Here is a 21,186-nt window from a genome sequence, read left to right on the forward strand (position 1 = left end):
TCATCTACATTCCTCCACAAAGCTTGGCAAATGAGTAACTGAGCCCTGTTTTGGCAGAACGAGAGAAGGAAGTACTAGTTCCAGCATCAAAAGGAGATTATGAAAACAACTAACCAACACAAAACAGTTATTTCTTCTCTTGAATAATAAAGACACCATGTTTGCATATAGAACAGCTTTTGCATTATTGCTCTATGTATAAGAATATATTAAGGAACTCATAACAGACTGCACATTACAAACTTAAGGTTCTTTGGTGAAGAATGAAAGAAAACAGTATTTGAGCTTTAAAGAAAATGATCTCATCCATTTTGCTTTTATCTATTGATCCGTTGGATCCTCTCACAGAGCAGGGAGAGGTACTGTGTGAGTTTCACCATGGCAACGATTACCACGCCCCCAGCCATCATACATGTTGGCCAGAACAGTGAATGGAACAGCACATTGGAACTGTAGAGTTTGGTTAGGATGACACTCTTCTGGTTTCCTTCTGGGTCAGAATAGCAGGAGAATTGTTGATACTTCCTGAAGTTTTCCATGACAACATTCACCAGGGACATGGATTCTTCAAAATTTTTTCCACACTTAGGTATATAGGAGCACTGTGGAAAATGAGATAAACTGTTACCAGAAGATACTTTCTCTGTGTATATCTGGTACTAGGAAAAGATGGGATATTGAGGTGAACTTAATGATCTGTAAAATAACCATGATATTTATTCTTTTCATATTCAAACCTGTCTCCAGAAACCCTAAGACCTCACACAGTAAAAAAAAACGAAACCAAAGTTTGTAGGTGTCTGACCCATATGTACCTAAATAGTTCTCCCATATATAGTTTAATTGTTGATTAGAATTTGATGACCCCAGTGAATTCTTTTGACCATAGCTAATAAGGTGAGTTTTAATTATTCCTTATTGAACATACTTTAACATGGAATCAGAGTGTCAATCTTTCAGTCTTGTCTATCCATAGTAGTCCATGTAATATCAGAAGCTACCAGGTCTCTCAGGGAAAGTAGTTTATTCTTCTCTTTTTGGCTTGGCTTAATTTATTCAGCCAAGTCCACTTGGTCACATTGCTACTGTAGTCAAGGAAACAGCTATAACCTGTGGTGAGTTGATGAAAAAGAATCTTGGAAATTGTAGAGATATTGAATAGTTAAAGAGCTGTGATGAATTGACTGTGCCCAGTTAGCATGACAAAGAAACTTTTTCCATAAACCAAGGAAAGATGAAACAGAACCAAATGAGTTTACTCTTCAACCATCACTCATCTGAAAATTTATACTATCCTTCCTTTGATCTTTTCACCTCTCTTATCTTTCTCATTATATCTCTTCTAGATGACTCTCCTTTCTTCCTACATACTTAGGTCCTTGAATTTCTTCCTTTGTATCTCTTTTCCTTCCCTGCCTTGCCCCGATTCCTCACCTCACTTTATATTTTCACCTCTGCTCCCTCTTCCTGTCCTTTTTCCCTCCCCTGTCCTCTCTTTTCTAGATACAAATGAAATGAAAGAACTTTGAGTTTTTATTACTTATTGCAAATACTTTTGAATACATTTTTTCCCTAATTTAAAAAGCAGTCTTTAAGGAAATGAAATCTCTGTGATCCTTTTTCCTTGATCTGTAAATGGGCAGTGACAAAACTGATTTTTAAAAAAATTATTATGAAAAAAAAAACCCCACATTTCTTACTGCTGTTACCAATTTATAAATCATGCTTACAAATATTCTCATCTATGACTATTTATTTATTTATATATAATGTATTATTTGCCCCAGGGGTACAGGTCTATGAATCATCAGGCTTACACATTTCACAGCACTCACCATAGCATATACCCTCCCCAATGTCCATCACCCAGCCACTCTTTCCTTCCCTCTCACCCCCCAGCAACCCTCAGTTTGTTTTGTGAGATAAAGAATTGCTTATGGTTTGTCTCCCTCCCAATCCCATCTTGTTTCATTTTTTTCCCTCCCTACCCTCCATGACCCCCCACCCTGCCTCTCAAATTCCTCATATCAGAGAGATCATGTGATAATTGTCTTTCTCTGATAGACTTATTTCACTCAGCATAATACCCTCTAGTTCCATCCACGTCATTGCAAATGGCAAGATTTTTAAATTTTTTTTGGCATATCTATGACTTTTACCATGTGACTGGTACCCCAAAGGTTGTGCAGTACACAACTCCCAGAACTGTATGTGGAGACACAAATGAGGTGGGCTATTGTTGAACTTTGAGGTACATTGATGGAAGCTTTGGGGGTAGGATCCTGGAGACCTGTAGGTTTCATGGGTAGAAAATATAAAAGAAATGGAATGAGTTCTGCTAATGGAGTATGTTTGGCTTACTCTTTTCTCTAACTGTATTAGTGGGCACACAGGCACCTAGCTTTGTTTATAGTGCTGTAATAATTGGATTCTTTGACTCTAAACAGCAGGAAGATTCTTACTTAGTTAAGAATGGGGATTGAGCATGCTTAAAATAATGTTCTCATAGCAGGGCTGGTTGACACCTTCAAATTTAATCAGCTAAGAATAAATGTGAGTACACTCATAAATACGAGTACAGAAGAGAGCTGGCGCTAGCACAACATTAAGGGTCTGAAATTATCTCCAAAAAAAGCAGAATTTCTCAGTGAGTTACAACCTAGTATAAAATTAGCCTATGACTCCATGAAACAAATCTTCCACCAGTTGGATGTCTTTGGATCAAAAGGGTGTAAGGCAGGATGGAGATATCTAACTTGATTATTTTTTTTCCTTCAAACCTTCTTCATGTCTTTATAGTTCTTAAAAATATTTTCTGAAGCAAATCATTTCAAAAATCACAGAGAAGCCATTTGTGGTTGAATTGAGACAGAACAAATTTAGATTACAAATGCATCAGTCTTCTGTATATTTTTGTGCCAAAACAGTTTATAGTAGTAGTTTCCGTGGCTAACAGTACTAAGTTATTGAAATGATCTCAATAAAAATGGAATTCCATTAAAAATGGAATTTTTTCTTTTCTTACGCTCTTGTGAATTGATCTGGAGTTTACATTTTTTTAAAGAAAGTTTATCAGTCAAATGACAATAATTCTGTCATTAGGTAAGATTCGTCCAAGTAAAATGATATAAAGTACTTTTGAGACTGTCTAGCAAGGTTGCTATACAGGTTTAATACTGCTTATTAAAGTTTCAAGCCTTCGGGGTCTCACATGTGGAATGGCCAGATAAAGCACGTTCCGTACATTATCGGACTGACTCTACCATATGTCATTCATTTACTTTATTATTGGTGGGTCCTTCTTTTGTCATTATGAATGCATGAGGTAGTATAATAAGCCCAAGTTGTGTTCTGTAGATCTGGTTACTGTGTTTCTATAGGCAATTTACTTGGCTGCTCAGAGTCAACTTCTTTAACTATACAAAGGGGTTAACAGAACCTTCCTGACAGGGTTTGTGTGAAGATTAAATGATGAATATGCATAAAACCTCAATAAATTTTCATTTACATATTTATTATTGGAGTATCACATTGTCCATATGATCTCCTAAAGCCTTAACCAAGTGCCATATACTAAACTCTGAAACCTCTAAGTAGGGCAAAATTATTAGTTATGTGGTGTTCACAGTGGCAGTCCTGTTCGAGACTCTTATGTTCCTAGCTTTTGTGTCCCAGGAGATTTGACATTTGGCTGAATCCTACACTAGGATTGTAGGCTTCTTTTTCTATGGTTCCAACTACAGCCATGTGTATGTTCTTGAAGCTGGTATGAATTTGGGGTGAAGATTTAATGATATCATGACTTTATCACATGCTTGGTGGATGATTTTGTGATTGGTTTAGAATACACAGAGTGCATTTCAACAAATGGAAACTTTACTATCAATGCTTACTTGGAAAATGTAATGTAGACTGAAAAGATAAAAATCCCAGCATTTTAAATCGTATTTTTTTAGTGGGAGGTGTGGAATAAAAAAGATTTAACTTTTAGATTCTGCATGATAGATAACATAAAGGAACATATGAGTACTAATTTTCTATACACAAGACACTTAAGTACTAATCAAAGTATATTTTATATGTAAAGTATAAATATATAATATTATATATATATATTATATGTACATATATATAATATGTATATATTTTATTATGACCTCGGGCCATTCTTCTCTTGGTGCTTTAACATATGAAAATATAAACCTTGCAAACCTCTGAGGCAGCTACTCAATGGAAGATTTAGTTTCACATCTCTTTTCTTAATCTGGAGTTTTGTTAATAAACCTTATTGCTCTCCCAAATCCCTTAAATTCTCCTTCGTATTGAAAACCATAGAGCTGGCCATAGGTACGACCTTTCCTCTCCCAGCTGGAGAAACCCAGCTTGTGGCAACTTTTCTTGTTCCCCTTTCATGGCAATGACGGTGCAGCAATTTTTGAATTTTTGAATTTTTTTCAATTCTTTGAAAAAATTGAATTTTTTTCAATTCTTTGAAAAGGTGACTGAGACTTTTCTTAGCCTGACTTCCAGAATCTTACACATAAATAGAGTTATTTTTATTCAAATGATGGACAAAGTTTTGAGAAACTACCTGTTGGGCTTTGCTTGGACATGCTTTGCTAGGCGTGTGTGAAGCAAATAGTGACAGGCCTTCACCCTAAAAATAAAAGATGTGGGGAGAAGTGGAGGCAGGGGAATGGGGATGGTTTGGTTGAATAACCTCACGGGTCAGCCTCTTTTCTTAATGATGGTAGGAAAGGAGCTATTAATTCTCAGCATCATCTCAAGGGAAGAATTTGTTCTTCATTTGTTCTTTTATAAAAAGAGAAGGGTTTTATATTCAGAGAGGGTTTAGAAATTTAATGAAATCCAATCAATGTTGAGTGTCTTTAATGTGCCAAGCAGCGCGCTAGACACAGCTATCAAAAACAGAAACAATACAAGACAGATCATTAGAAAGAGACAGGAAGGTATTACAAAACAATCATGGGGTGATACAATGGGACCAGGAGTGAAGCTAAAAAGGCTTTGAGTAAAGATATATCCTTTGCAGAGGTGGGCCACAAATTTGCTCTCAACACTCGTTAGTAGCCTTGGGATCCTAAGCCCATCATGATCATGAGATAAAAACAAAAATATTGCTCATGTGAAACAGAGATATTCTTGTTCTAAAGTCAGATGGAACTCTTTCTAGCATCTTCAGACAATGAATATTGTGCACATGTTTGGTAAGCCTGTCTGGTGTGTGATGTGTCAAGGTCTGTGCTCTGAGCTGGAGAAGAAGATGGGATTCCCGTGTTCAGAGAGTGTAGAGATCAGCAGTTGGAAGCCTTGGGTTACTCTGGTTCACATATGCATTTTGAACTTTCCAGTTTTTTGGGTAACCGTAATGGACAGAAGAGGTGAGAGTGCGAATTCAGATGTCCCTTTCTTTCCCTTTTGAGGATTCTTGTTCCTCATCATCACTTCTAACAAAGTGAATCCCACAAAATTTGGTTTAGATTTGTTAGTTTGAACTTCTAGTGTCTACTTGACTTTGTCAAGTGGTACATTTTGAAATGTTTAGGAGTGGAAAGGAAAACAATTTACACTCTGCTATGCACTAACATTTCTTTCAGTATGAGACACAGGTACCTCCCAAGAGACATGCTTTTTTTTTTTTTTTCCTGCGTTTCCCAGAGCTTTCACCTTTGTTACAATATTTCTGCTTGATTTGGAGTAGAGAAGAAGTTAAAAGGACCTAGGAAATCTACTTACTAAATGCAAGCACTAAATGGAAGCCATCTGGAGCCTTGAGATCAGTCAATACCCAGATGGCTAAACCACAGAGGCCGCCCCCTTCTGGTTCATGATGTATCAAATTAGGCCTGGAGTAAGTCACATAACTTGTCTGACATTGCCCTTTGCCATGGCACTCTTTCTCAGCAATGACAAAGAAGCGGATTTCTTCTCCATGCTATCCTTCTTGATGCTTAGCAAACTTCTTTGGGGCACACTCTTCCTTTCACTTCTGCACAAAGGTGCCGTGGTCTGTCCCAGAATTTAGTTTTGGTGAGCAATGACTAAACTTTGTCAATCATAAAAGTATTTCTGCATCTCTGGTCCATAGATAGTTTCAGCAAATGTCTAATAGATACCCTTCAACTTAGAGTGCTAATTATGGGGATTTCATATGTCACATTTCCAGGCATGTTTCCCCCCCATCCCCCTCTTTGAGGGTGCACTTCTGTCTGTTTAATATCTATTCTGTGTAAACTCATGCTGAATACACAACCCTGACTTCCTTATGGATCACAGATAATTCTGTTCCATGTACAATGGCCTTTTGATCCTAAGCAGCTATTGGGATATGATGGAATGGGATGGATTCTCACCTGTTCACTAAAATATGCCATCTGAGGATAAATATTTCATGGAATTAGATTTTTCATCCTCTTAAGAGACGCTCTAATGTTTTTCTCTTTAAGAGATAGCAGGATGAGGTGAAGAGACTTAGATTTTTATTCAGACCTAATTAGTTAGTAAATGTGTGACTTTGGGAAAATTATTTCATTTTCTGAGCTTAGTTACATTATTGCAAAAAGTGGAGATGATAATGATACCTAGTGTGTGGGGTTGCTGCTGTAATTAAATAAGTTCATGTAAAATATTTAATACAATGCCTGGCAGGCTGCAAACTCTTGATGAAATATGGCTATAATTTTAGGAATGTGGTTTTAGTCAGGATCAAATGAGATGATTTTTACGAAGTTCTTACCAGAATTCTGGGGACACAGTATATAGCAGACACTTGATAAATGTTTGATCCTTTTATTTCTTATCTAGATTTTCAACTTCTCTTTCATTTCTTCCCTTTTACCCTTACATTACCAATGCAATGCAGAGGAATTAAGTGCTTCCAAGCTTTGCAGGATTTGGGAATCTCACGGCATCCAAACTCAAAGCTAAGTAAAATCTAGAGCAGTGGTTCTGCCATGGCCACTGTCTGGAGACATTTTTAGTTGTCTCAGTTGAAGGGAGGACGATGCTAGACATTTAGTGGGTAGAGCCCAGGGATGCTGCTAGATATCCTACATTGTACAGGGCAGAGCCCACCCTCATAGAACAAAGAATTATCCCACCCAAAATACTGGTAATGCTGAGGTTGAGAAAGCCTGGTCTAGATATGTATATTTTCTGCATTTAGGCAACCCAGTAGGCTTCCGAATGGGTGATGAAAGGAATGGTGGTGAATTTGAAGTTGCAAATAACTGGCTGATTTATAGAACTTACTCTCTTCCAAAATTAGCTATCTTCCCCATGACGATTATCGATAAAATATAATATAATATGATACTATCCCACATACCAAAGATTGGATGTGATATTTGTTCTTTGTGCCTATTTCTGGAACAGAGCACCTAAAACCCTTGAAATTTCCTAAGTGATAAGAGCTATAAAGATGTCTTTTGTTAGGTGAATAAGGTTACTTGGGACCACATTTAAGGATGGGGCTGGCTGCCAGGAGAACCACCCATGTGATTAGAGGGTTAGAACTTTCAGTCTTAATCCCTGACCTCCTGTTAGAAGGGCTGGAGACTGAATCAATTGCCAAAGGCTAATGGTTTAATCAATCATGCCTATATACGGTAACCTCCATAAAACCCCAAAGGACAGGGTTAGTAGAGTTTCCAGGTTGGTGAATGCAGAGAGATTTGGGGAAAGTGGCATGCTTGAAGAGGGCTCTGTGCCCTTCCTTTTACTTAGCCCTATATGGCTCTTCCATCTGGCTGAGTTCTGTCATTTTAAAATAAGCTGGGACTCTAATAATCAAAATGTGTCTCTGAGTTTGTGAGCTACTCTAGCAAATTAATAGAGCTTAAGTAGGGGGTTGTTGGAAGCTCTGATAAACAGGGCTTGTGACTGGCCTCTGAACTCAGGTGGGGGTAGTCTTGTGGGACAGAACTCTTAATTTATACAATCTAATGCTATCTTTGGGTAGATAGCATCAGATTTGAATAGAATTGTAGGACACCCAGCTGGTTTTGGAGAATTGCTTGATGGTGTGAGAAACACCCCCTCCTCCTGCCCCCCACACACTGTAATTGGGTTCAGAATCCCTTGCAAGGATATATTTTCTTGTTTTAGAAATGCCATTCTCATTTTTTTTAACAATTAATTTAATTTTTTTCATGTTCCAAGATTCATTGTTTATGCACCACACCCAGTGCTCCATGCAATACGTGCCCTCCTTAATACCCACCACCAGGCTCACCCATCCCCTCAACTCCCTCCCTTCCATACTGGATAGTCATGTTTAGAGAATCCTGGTAGGCAGAATAGGTTTTAAACTCCCAAAAGGAGATCAGCATTGAAGAATTTCACAACCATAGCGAATTAATAATAGCCACTGTTCATGATTCCTCTGATGGCCTTATGGCCCTGAGAGGCAGGGGCCCTGGAACCCACTTGCAGCTTCCTGGAACAGTCAGCCAATTGCTCTACAAGAGCATGCCAGCTTATCAGCTTAAGCAGCTCCAACTGTAATGTTGACAAGAAGGTGGGCACTGGGTTTAAAGGCTAAGAAAGAAAGTATATGAGAGAGTGTGAAAATTTAAAAATAAAATTCTTTTGGCTATTTTCTACAAAGATACATGCAGCTTGACTGATATTCTTTGCCTCCTGTTTTCTCAGATCAAACAGGGTCAGTAATGCCTTACGTGTGTCAGTAAAATTCTGCCCATTTCTTGGTGACTCTGGGGAAGACTATTATTTTTAGTGAGCTAGGGAGAGGATAACAGGAAAGAAAGATCCACACAGAGATTGTTTTTATGTTTTCCCCAGGAATATTCTAAATATTCCTCACATTGCATGAAAATTATGGTTTAATAACCTTCAGATATAGAGGTAACTGAAGTTTCAATATATATATTTCTTTTTTCTTTTTCTTTTTTTAAATTTAAATTCAATTAGTCAACCTATAGCTATCACTAGTTTTAGATGTAGCGTTCAACAATCCGTCAGTTGTGTATAACACCCAATGCTCATTGCATCATGTGCCCTCCTTAATGGCCATCACCCAATTACCCCATCCTCCCACCCACCTCCCCTCTGGCAACCCTCAGTTTGCTTCCTATAGTTAAAAGTCTCTCATGGTTTTTCTCCCTCTCTGATGACTTCACATTCAGTTTTTCCTTTCTTCCCCTAGGATCCTCGGCCCTGTTTCTTATGTTCTGCATATGAGTGAAACCATATGATAGTAGTCTTTCTCTGATTGACTAATTACATATATTTCTGCTTAAAGGCAGAGGACAACTATCCAGGTGTGAAGAGCTTCAGGCCAGAAATGTGAGCCACTTTTGGTGTTACCTTTTCCTTGAGACTATATGCTGATTCTAGAAGGGGGCTGAGAGTCTAGAATACTGAATGGCATTTTGGACAGCCTTGCAGAGCTGGGTGCAGGACCCATCACTGAAGGCCTATCAGGTAGGGGGTCTGATGACCTTCCATTCACTTTGTGTTGGTACCCTAAGGACTGCATCCTAGGAAAAATGGCAACCTGAAGTAGACATATTCTCAAAGGGACTTGAGTTCAGACTTGTATATCTCAAGTTTATGAAGTCAGAATGAGGTGATCATGTATGGCCCATACACCCAGGAGCCTGGCAGAAGCAAATGGAAATATGTTTTGGAAAAGATGACATGATGATGTCACCCTAGGCTTAAAATTATTCTTACAAATTTAATTATTCTTATAAATGATCAAATATGATACCTGATGAGAAATTACCAGATATTACAAGACATGAAAAAAAGCAGGAGAAGAAAATCAAATAGCATAGGCACATAGCAGCTCTGGATATTGAAATCCTCAAGATAAACTTTAAAATAACTATAATTTTATTTTTTTATTATTTAAAAAATTTTTTAAAAGATTTTATTTATTTATTTGACAGACAGAGATCACAAGTAGGCAGAGAGGCAGGCAGAGAGAGAGGGGGAAGCAGGCTCCCCACTGAGCAGAGAGCCCGATGCGGGGCTCAATCCCAGGACCCTGGGATCATGACCTGAGCCGAAGGCAGAGGCTTTAACCCACTGAGCTACCCAGGTGCCCCTACTATAATTTTATTTTTTATGTTGAAGGACTTAAAAGATAAAAATGAGGATATTTCAGAAAACCAGAAATGGCAAAACAGACTCCAATGGATATTCTCAAAATGAACAATATAATAGGAGAAATTAAGAATGCAATGAGTGGGTTTAACAGTAGATTTGTCAGAGCTGAGGAATGAATTACAAATTAGAAGATAGGTCAGAATGCAGAATGAAGCACAGAGAGATTAAAAAGAGAGAAAGTAAGTACACAGGAGATACAAAGAGAAAGCTTAGCATATGGCCAGTTGGAGTGCAAAAAGGAGAAACAGAAGTGAATTGGGGCAGAGACATATTTGACGAAATATTGACTGAGAACTTTCCAAAATTGATGAAGAGCATCAAGAAACAGTGAAGGAAGCTCAGGGAACGCTAAGCAGACAAACAGGTAAAGGCATACTCTGCTATATAACGGTTAAACTGTGGAAAACCAAATCAACTCATCTTTTAAATAAACCAAGATTACCTTCAAAGAAGCAGCAATTAGACTGAGAACCAATTTTTTTTTAAAGATTTCATTTATTTATCTATCTATCTATCTAGTTATTTATCAGAGAGATAGAGAGCTCACAAGCAGACAGAGTGGCAGGCAGAGGTGGAGACAGAAGCAGGCTCCCTGCCGAGCAAGGAGCCCCATGTGGAACTCAATTCCAGGACCCTGGGATCATGACCTGAGCTGGATGCAGCAGCTTAACTGACTGAGCCATCCAGGTGTCCCTTGAGAGCCAATTTTTAAATAGTAATAATGCTCATCAGAAAACAATGGAATATTTCTGAGTGCAGGAACAAAATACCAGCCAAGTTAGAATTTTATGTCCAGTGAATGTATTCTTCAAGTAATAATGTCTGCATAAACTTAGCATGTCTATAGAATAAAATGGAAATAATATGGAAGTTGGGAAGATAATAAGTAGGAGTGAAGATGTTTTATTTAATGTCCTTAAGTAGTCAAGATTGCAAGTTGTAATATCTAGGCTAAACCCTACAAGAATAGTAATGCAACCGATAACTTCCAAGAAAAAAAGGGGGATGGATGGGATTATAAAAATAATCCACTGAAGAAAGTGTTGTCTTTTCATAAGTGGACTTGGGCAAATGGCTGTCCACATGAGAAAAAAAGAGAAACCCAGAATCCAGACTCTTGTGTAAAAATCAATTCCACTCTAAATGTATTCTAAATGTGAAGAGATCGTATTCTAAATGTGGAAGGAGAAATAATTATGTTTCTAGAAGATAATTTAGGAGAGTGACTTTGTGAACTCAGGACAAGTAAAGACCTTTTCAACAGGACAACAAAATACCAGAAAAACAAACCAAACCAACCAACCAACCAAACAAAAAGATGACCTCCCCTAAAAAACCAACAACAAAAACCCTCTCCAAAACCCAAACATCAAAACAACCACCACCACCTCCACAACAGCAAAAACAGATTGACAAAATTTGACGATATTGAAATTAGAAAGTTCTTTCTTTCGAAGACATCATTAAGGGAGTGAAAAGGCCATAGAATGAGAGAAGATATTTGCAACACATAAAACCAACAGAAGTTCATATCTAGATATTAAAATTCCTACAATGAACGTGAAGAAGAAATAATCTGATAGAAAAATGAACAAGGGAATGGAACAGATTGTATAAAAGAGGATATCCAGGGGCGCCTGGGTGGCTCAGTGGGTTAAGCCTCTGCCTTTGGCTCAAGTAATGATCTCAGGGTCCTGGGATCGAGCCCTGCATCGGACTCTCTGCTCGGCAGGGAGCCTGCTTCCCCCTCTCTCTGCCTACTGTTCTGCCTACTTGTGATTTCTCCCTCTGTCAAATAAATAAAATCTTAAAAAAAAAAAGAGGATATCCAGATGGCCAATAAAGAAATGAAAAGGCAGTTGGCAACATTAGTCATCAGAATCCCAAGGAAATATCACTACATTAGCTAAAATTACAATTACAGATGTTACCAAGTGTTGGTAAGGATCTGAAACAATAAAAACTCTCGTATCTTCAGGGTTGGTGGGAGTTTGGAGACACATTTGGTGTTATCTACTAAACTTTCAGATGGGTGTACCCTGTGATCTAGAGATTTCATTCCCAGGTTTTACCCAACAGAAGTGTGTGCTTGTGTACCAAGAGCCTTTGTACAAGAGTATTCACGGCAGAATTATTTGCAGTAGCCCCAAACTATACATGACTCAAAATGTCCATCAAAAGTAACATGAATAAATAAACTGGCACATTCATATAATGGGATAAGATACAATAATGAAAATGAATGAGCTACCACCAAGTGGAATGGCTCTAACAACTGTGTTATGTGAAAGAAGCCAGACACGAAGGGAAATACTCTGTATAATTCCATTTACATAATGTTTAAAAACCAGGCAAAATTAAATAATGTTTAAGGATATATGCTTAGGTGAAAACACTGCAAAGAAAAATAAAAAAAAAAAAGTAATTGCTGTATTGTCAGGATAGTTGTTGTATCTGGCAGGATACAAAGCCTATAGTTATTTTAGGGGCATGAGGGGTATTTTTGTGGTGCAGGAAATGTTTTATTTCTCTACCCTCATGGTGATCTCTGTAATAAATGCTTGCACTGCACCCTCTTTCCTTTCTTGCATGTTTCTGTATGTGAGTTATAATTCACAGTTAAAAATAAGGTCAGGGGGCAAATAAACCAAACAATGACCTAGTATCGTGCTGACAGCAAACAGATACTGGTCCTAAATTTTTAACTGAGCCTTTCTGTGGTAGGTTCACTCCCTGTTTATAGCCTAAATAATGCATTCACAAGGCTGTGTAATAAAATGTCAAAATGAGTAAATGGAAATTTGTTCTACTTTTGGATGCCTTTTCAACTTTGGTCAATTTCCAGTTCCAAGGAGATCTGAGAGTTTTATAGGCATTCACCATTACAGGTCAGCTTTGATTTAAAGATCTGACTTGAGGGAAGATCTTGAAAAACAAACACTTGTGGGAGAGTTAAGCTTTATATATTTGCAGAACAGGGTTAGGATTGGTATTATTTGTGGCTGTCACAAATGAAAGGAAATCAGAGCAGACATTTTCAAATGACAGTCTCTGAAATATTCATTACGTTCAGTCCTCAGAGATACCTTCAAGGATTCTTTTAAGTTATCGTGACCAAAAGGTAAAGTGGATTTTCTTATTTTGTGTCAATATATGACAAAGCAAATCTTATGCTCTATCATCTAATTTCCAAAGCACGGCATTTTTTCAATACATATAATATGTATCATTTAGGTGCTGATAATTGTGGTGAAATTCATTTTTCCAAGAAAGAGTGGGGTTCATGAGGGTTGTATCTTAGTAATGAGAGCCAGTTGTCCTAATGGAGAGTAGCGTCAGGTTCTCTTGGCATATCTAAATTGCTACCATGAACCGAAAGCTCAATATATTTAACTTAAAACTGATAATGGCAGGTAGGTTCTGTTGGCACTTACTGGTGATCCCAGACCTTATAAATGCAAGGGTTATGTACAGCTTTCATTCAATACACATTAGTTGAGCATCCACCCAGTGGATTTGAATATATCAGTGCTGGAAAATTCAGCCTCTATGAATATAACTTATATAAAAAAAGAAACACAGACACACACACACTATGACCATGACCTGTGCCAGGCACTGTGGTCTGCTCCACACCTTACATACACAGTCCTGATCCTCAGAATGACCTTGCAAAGATGTTAGGAGAAAAGGAAGCTGAAGCTCAGAGAGATGAAGTTACATCCCCAAGACCACAGAACTAAGTGACAGTGACTATGGGAAAGGAAAATATAGTTTTACTCTGGTGCTCTCAGGTATATGATGAATTTTTGTTTGCTTGTTTGTTAGGTTTTGGCTTGTATGACTTGGGCTAAGCTGCACATTTGCTTTGAAAGACTCAGTCTATTTGTGTATGAATGATAGGGTGTTTACTCTTCTAGATGAAAGTAAAGGATAAATCTGCACTACCACAAAATGAGGGAATGATTTGTCTGCAACATGCACAGGAGATAAATGTCTCCCAGGCAAGAGTCAAATAGTTCTGTGAATGGGTGAAGCAGGGCCTGCTTCCTAATGGTATTTTCCTTTGAAATGCTGGCACAGGGGAAGTTCAGAGGGAGATGAGCTGAGCTTGGGTGCTCTGTGGGGGTGACCAAAATGCAGTGTGCTTATGCCACACCCTACCTTCTGATTGATTTTCATGGTCTCTTCCGTGTGGTAGAGAAGGAGCTTTTCACCAGAAGAAGTCAGGTTAACATACACCTGGAGGCAGGGGTACTGAGAGAGTTTCCAGCAGTCCGGACCACAGCTGAAGGAGCAATTAAAGGTTTCTGTGATGGACGCATTCACCAAGGTGCATTGAGACTCTTCAGTCCACACACTGCAGAGAGAGGGGAGAGGAAACACAGACCCAGATATTAAGAACCAGGAATGTGTCTATCAGAGGGGATCATCTGTTGTTTCCTTAACCTGAAGAATCTTTTCCAAATCTATCATACAATCTATTTGTTAGCATTTATGCCTTAAATAGAACAGCTTTAGGCAAACTATAATATAAACACGGATAAACTTTGTCTGGCACCTGAAAACTTTTCCAGTGACTTCTGTCAGACATACTTTAATGTCCAATGCTTGCTTTAAGTTAGGTTTTTACTTCCTTCTCACATTTGCTGGTAGCATAAGGCATCTTTTATATCCCAGCCTATAATCACCCTGAGTTCTACCTTGTAAGCAGCTTCCTGCCACACGCCAGGCCTCACTTGCAATGTCTGCCCAGTTTGTATGCAGTGAAGGTGTAAGGGAGAAGGGGAGGGAAGATGGTAGAGGGCTGGAGGGGTTTGACTTCTAACTTGATAGACAGAAGGACTGTGATTTATTTCTTCATAGTCTTTCTAATAAGGGAGAAAATATAACTCAATCCTTTTATTGTACCAAAAGCAATCACTTGTGGCATCTGTCTTTACCCTAATTGGTGCTTTATATACATTTCCAAAACTTTGTAAGTTGGGTATAAATTTTTTTTTTTTTTTTAAATATGAGGGTCAGAGAAATCAGGAAACATGTAAAGGCACACAGTTAGTAAGTAATGGAAATGGTGATTCTACCTACTCCTGTATGTCTCTAAGGCCTAAGCTCATTCCATGGTACTGTGTTGCCTCCCTTTGCACACAGTGGCAAGGAGGCCCTTTTGTGGAGATAATGGGTTCACATTAGTGCCCTGGGAACCTCTATTAGAAAGATTAAAAAAAGAAAAAAACAAACAAACCTCCGGCTGCTCATTGGTTAGTTTTTCATTCCAAAATGCTTCTAATTTTATAATCAAGGATAATATTTGTGATTAAGAAGTCACACATTAGCAATCAAAGTTTTACTTCTGGGTATAAACTGATTACCATAATAATCAGAAAACAGCACATTTTCTTTGCAGATTAATACCCCTTCCTTTTGTGGACATGTGTTGACTTCCCTTTTCATGTCCAGCTTCATGCCAGTGGCAGGATCCTAGCCCTTACCCCCTCTGGTGTGGCAAATTGTATTTTCCTAGGGCATGGATGGTCAGATTTTGCTTATACAAAGGGGAAAAAAGTCTTAGATGGTTCTTAGCAGATGTGAAGATCTGAAAGTGGTTTTGGAATCAGTGCACACTCAGGCCTGAGGCATCAGCGCTTTCATTGAGAAGGAGCACAGCTGAAGGCATCAGAGACACAGAGCAGAGCAGCCACAAATGGGAAAGATGATGCCTTAATTTTAGCAAATTACTGTATGTCTGCTATATTTTGCTTCTAAAATGAAAGTATTAATTTAGGTGGAGAAATGAATGCCACAAAATGGTTTGATTCTCTTTCAGATCGAAATCTCAAATTTTCATTTGGAAGGGCCTCGTTTCCTTAAGCTGAACCACTGTGAGACTCTCCCCATTAGTTACAGCAATGCCAGGCTCCCCTGTGCTCAAAGTGTCCAATTTATGGACAACAGTTAGCTAGAGAGGCTGTGGGGGATTTATCATGCGGCTTACTCAGGGGGAAATACACTTGGTCTTTCAGTATTTAATTGCCTCCCTATCTATTCAGTAAACCTAGAGCAAGAATTAAAATGAAAAGGGTTCAAACTTGTTATTATTAAAAGTTGATGGATAGCAGTCTTTCTCAGGCTTGACAGCACATTAGGATCATGGGGTGGTGGGGGAGGGGGAACTTCAAAAGATGCTGGTAACTGGGTCCCACTACAGACCATTAAATCTAGGGTGATTGTGGAGGGTTCTGGGCATCGGTATTTTTTAAAGTTTCCCAGAAAATGTAAATTTGTAGTTAAGAACCACCAGTGTGTGGGATGATGAAGAGGGGTGTGGGCTAGAAAAGGAAAAATGGTGGAGAACAAAGGTGTAAAGAGGCAAGAATAGGGACTCTGGAATGAGTGGGATATGGGTTTGAATCTTATCTATGCCATATGCTATTTTGTGTGATATCAAGCAAATTATAACATTCTTGAGCCTCAGTTTGGCTGTTTTTATAATGAGTATATTCATATCAAACTTCCATTATAAATATCCATGAGCATTAAGCAAGTCATGTATGGAAAGTCCCTGCACATAGTAGGCAGCCTATACACAGAACTATTTTTATCATTATTATTTGATAACATTATTAAAAATACTATGTGCCAGGCACTGTACAACGTACTTATTGGGAAAGAAGGTGAGGAAGAGGAGCTTAGGGCTGATAAGCTAGGGAGAGGAAGAAGGAGAAGACCAACGACCGTGTCCCAACCACCCAAAGGTATTACCTCTGCATGTATGAGCGCAGGAGTGTGATTCCCAGCAGAAAGTACATCATGATGGAGCAGACCATCATGGCCAGTCCCAGGAGAATAGCCCGGTCCTCTCCTGCTTTCAGCGCTGTGACAGTTTTCCTTTTGTCCAGGAGGTCGTGGTCCCTGATTTTTTGGTAAATATTTCTGAGGTTGAAAATAATACAGTCTTACATGAAGTTCACGGTTAATCAGCACACCCCTAAAGAGTGGGTAAATCTCTGCTCATGCCTTCCTAAGGGCAGAGGGGCCTAGAGGAGCCCTCCAAACCTACCTGAATGCAATCAGATCCCAGCATGTGACTGACAGTTGTCTCCCAACACACACGTGTACGCAACAACCTTGAGCAGAAACAGTCACTCTTCTTTCCCTGGGGCCCATGTCTAATTGGAAATACTTTTTCCTTCTCTTAAATCTAAAGAAAGCACTCCCTTCAACTCTTAAAATACTGCTTTAGATTTGCCATTTAACCTCCAGCTGGTCATCATTGATCTTTTTATACTCTCTGAATACCTAATGGAGCATTAATTCAAATAAATGGCAGTAGACATCAGGAATCTATCAACTTAATACCTTATTTCCCTTCAGTAGTAATAGACAGAAGTTATTTTGGTTAACATTTTTCTCAATCTTAGGGTTGCTTAGGGCTCTGTTGACTTGAGATTTATAAGCAATGTGAAAATGTGGAGTGGTGACCCAGTCTTTTTTTGAATAGGTATAAACACTTGATTGAGTTCTGAAAAATATCATTCAGGGCCAGACTCTATAACTTTGGATAGTTTTATTAGTTTTTTTTTGGAGCAGAAACATAGGGTAAGAAAAAGCATGAGATTGGACCAAACTGGCTCCTGATTTTGAAATGCAATTTCCCCACTTACTACCTGTGTGACCAATGCAAACTCCTGTCTTTCTGATTCCCAGTTTCCTGCAAAGTGGGAATAATGTTTAACTGCATTGTAATGATTAACTGAGACCTAAGTAAATCATCCAGGGGGAATGACTGACCTGAAGCATTTAACAAGAGCTGTCATTGGAAAATGGGGTGGCGGGCTACAGCTCTATGATAGGAACATCAAAATATCCTAAAATTGCCTCAATCTTCCAAAGAATTTCTAAACAACAGAATGGCAGAAAAATGAATAGTGTAGAAAACTTAGGAGTGAAAGACTGTATCTGAAACAAGATCTGGAGAAGACAGAAAAGAAGTTGCTGGGGTGCTGGATGCTTGGAGAGAAAAGTGAGAACTGTGGGATTTGGTAAAACAGATGATCGGGGAAGAGGCAGCTCAGACTCCTTTAGTTTCTATTTTGAGAAGGGAGCATTGGATTACAGGGGTCCAGAAGTAGGGGAGTTGATGACCTTATTTAGAGTCTGGGAATAGAGAGGAAGACAATTAGAAAGGTGAAAATGGAGGAAGAATCTCTTACACCCTTTTTTAAGCTTTAGGCAAGAAGCCAATATACACAAAGAATAACTTCAGATTTTCCTTTAAATTTTTATCATTAGTCATTCTTTATGCTTGGAAAAGAAACCAGAGTAAAATCCAGAATGGAAGTTTCAGGGGAAGGAAGAGATGCCTGTTATTTGTACAGTTGTGTGTATATTCAGGGCTTCTGTTTACCTTTGTGCTCCGAGATGGCCTTCCTGATGCTTATGGTGTGCATGCCATTCTGGTTGGCTAGTTCACTCTGGGCTGGTTGTTAGATATTTTGATTCCCTGTAGAAGTGTGAGAACGTGTATGGACCTAATAGATTTCCAGAAGGTTTTAAGGTATTTATTAATCTAATTATTAGAGCGTAAAATTAACCAATTAGCTTATTATTATTTGAAGTTCTCTTCATGAGGTAGTGTATACAAATCTACTGTTTCCTTGAAGAGTGGACCCATTGTAGCAGGAGAATCATCGTGAAATAGAAGCCATCTTCCTGTGGCTGTGTTCTTCATAACTCCTCCCTTTTCTCACTCCCTGCTGCTCATTATCCTCAGTGCCAGAAGTCCTGACAGCCCATATCTTCCATTATTCTCCAGCTGCCCAGCCCAATTCCTCCAGACTAGCTGCTCTGCTCTGCTTTTGATTTCCATAGACTGGCCACCACCCACCCTCTAAGTTTTTCTATTTGTTTCTTGAGATTTCCTTTGGAAAATGTAAGATTTATATTAAACCCTTTTAAACTTGACTCCTTATTAACTTGAATGAAAAAAAAAAATCTGTGCCCATTAGCTGCTCAAGCCAGTAGTAGGCAGGAAGAGATGTCAGTCTTTTGAGTGACTTCAAAGAGCTGTTGTAATATGATGTTTCTAGGCTATTATTTATCAAAATGTATTTAATTGTGATGGCTGCCTCTGAGATTTGCATTTCCTGCAGATGGAAGCCAGCAAAGGAAAGCAGCCGTCTCACAGTTCCAGAGGATTAGGCTGTCACTACACATCACTTATGTCAGTCCATACCCATGAAAGATGCAGTGTAATCAGTCAGTTATGTCACCAGGACTAGAAGCATATAAAAAAGATTCAAATGAGCAATTTAAAAAAATCACAATTTGAAAACGGTTAACAAATGTTCTTCCTATGCTCTGAAATTTGTAGAGAAGAAGGAGAATAATTGGTTTTCACACAGAACAAAAGGTATCTAGGAGATCAGGATACTACTCAGCAAAAAGAAAGTGGATGAGTGGGGTGGGCCGTACCCATGAAATTCATCAATAAATTATTATTGAATTCATTGATAAATTAAGGAATGAATGATATGGGAGAACAAAGAGCTCAGTTTAAGTCCACAAACTTATCTTGAGGGCTGATAGCCTTTAATTACTGGGTCCTTGCCCAAGACACACATGAAAATAAGTATCAACATAAGGTAGTGAATTTAATGATGGAGCAATTCACAGAGTGAGTACAAAGAGGAGTGATTTTTCCTGTAGCCTGAGAGAGCCGGACAGGACGCAATAAGGCATTAAGGTTAGGGAAAGCTTCCTGGAGGTAATGCCTTAACCAGAATCTTCAAGATTAAATCAGAGTTAACCAAATGAGATGGGGACTCAAGGGTATTTCAGACGGAAGGAATCACATGAATGAAGGGATGAAGGTTTGCAACTGTATGGCGGCTGTCAGAAACTACAAACATTTTCACGTTACTGGGATGAGTATGGGGCCAGGGAAATGGGCCAGATGAGTTTGGGAAGGTGGTAGGTCATGAAGGGTTTTGTAAGTCATTCTAAAGAGCTTGGCCTTTATCCTGTAGTTAAAGGAAAGCTGTCAGTGACATAATCAGAACTGAGTTTCAGAATGATCACTCTGGCTGCAGTGTGGAGATTAGATGAGAAATGGAATAAGACAGATCAGAAAGAACCAGGAAATTTTTACTGTAGTGCTGGCAGAGGATGATGAGGCCTGGATGTAGGACTGAAGTGGGATAGACGGAGAGAAAGGGATGTATGGAGAAATACGTGGAGATAAAACTTTAGAGTTTGGTGATTGATAGAATGTAGAGGATGATGAGGAAGTCAGAGGGATGTAGTTTAGCTTTATGCCCAAGCACTTGGCTTGGATCACTTCAGAAATGGTAGAAAGTGTTAAAATTGGGATTCTTACGTCCTTACTCTTTCAGGGTTTCCAAGAGGGTACATTTTCTACTCTGGCTGAGAAGGGAGAGGCCTTTGGTGCCTTTATAGCTTCTCTCCCTCACAAGCATAGTGTCCTGAGCTCAGGTGGAGGAGTGACTAATTTGATTGGTGAAATGGGCCAGAACCTGACAGTCAAGGGGCTAGGTCTATCTTTTGGGTGAGTTTGAATATCATTGTTCATGTATGGCACAATTTTTAAAAATTCCTTTTGGGCTTATCTTTGTTCAGGCCTGGTATGCCTTGGCCTTCCTTTCTTCAGGTAGTAAGCCCCAGTTGGGGAAAGAGGTGTTCACAGCCTGAGACTAAGTGGTTAGTTAGCTGGGCCCTTTCACTGTCTTCAGTGCTATATTTCAGGCTTTGTATTAGGAAAGCTTGTACTTTGGGAGTTACTGTGCCACTGCTAACAGAGCTTGTATTTCATCTCCCTTGGTTCTTTGCGTTTATTCTCTATAATATAATCTACCTGAGATGGGGTAGGGAGGAACATAAGGGAATGAAGGCCAGAATGGTTCAATGAAGTAGAGGTCTCAGGAGGAAAAGTTTGGGACATGGCTATAAATTCAGTTTTGAATAAGAGGGATGTCCAACAGTAGGTATAGAGCATGAATTTGGATATATAAG

At 38.8% G+C, this 21,186-nt stretch overlaps 1 protein-coding gene across 1 annotated transcript in view; it reads right to left on the reverse strand.

The window, feature by feature from the left end:
- Positions 1–317: 317 nt before the first annotated feature.
- The window catches only part of LOC111152292 (potassium calcium-activated channel subfamily M regulatory beta subunit 2), a 32,065-nt gene continuing 11,196 nt past the window's right edge, over positions 318–21,186 (reverse strand). The window contains exons 2-4 of the mRNA XM_022510772.1: positions 16,918–17,088; positions 14,320–14,515; positions 318–602 (exon numbers count right to left, since the gene is read on the reverse strand). Of these exons, the coding sequence (XP_022366480.1) occupies positions 318–602; positions 14,320–14,515; positions 16,918–17,088 (652 nt within the window). The remainder of the gene's footprint in view (positions 603–14,319; positions 14,516–16,917; positions 17,089–21,186) is intronic.

Source organism: Enhydra lutris, unplaced genomic scaffold, assembly GCF_002288905.1.
Source record: "Enhydra lutris kenyoni isolate GAN:26980312 unplaced genomic scaffold, ASM228890v2 scaffoldscaffold2, whole genome shotgun sequence".
Taxonomy (NCBI): domain Eukaryota; kingdom Metazoa; phylum Chordata; class Mammalia; order Carnivora; family Mustelidae; genus Enhydra; species Enhydra lutris.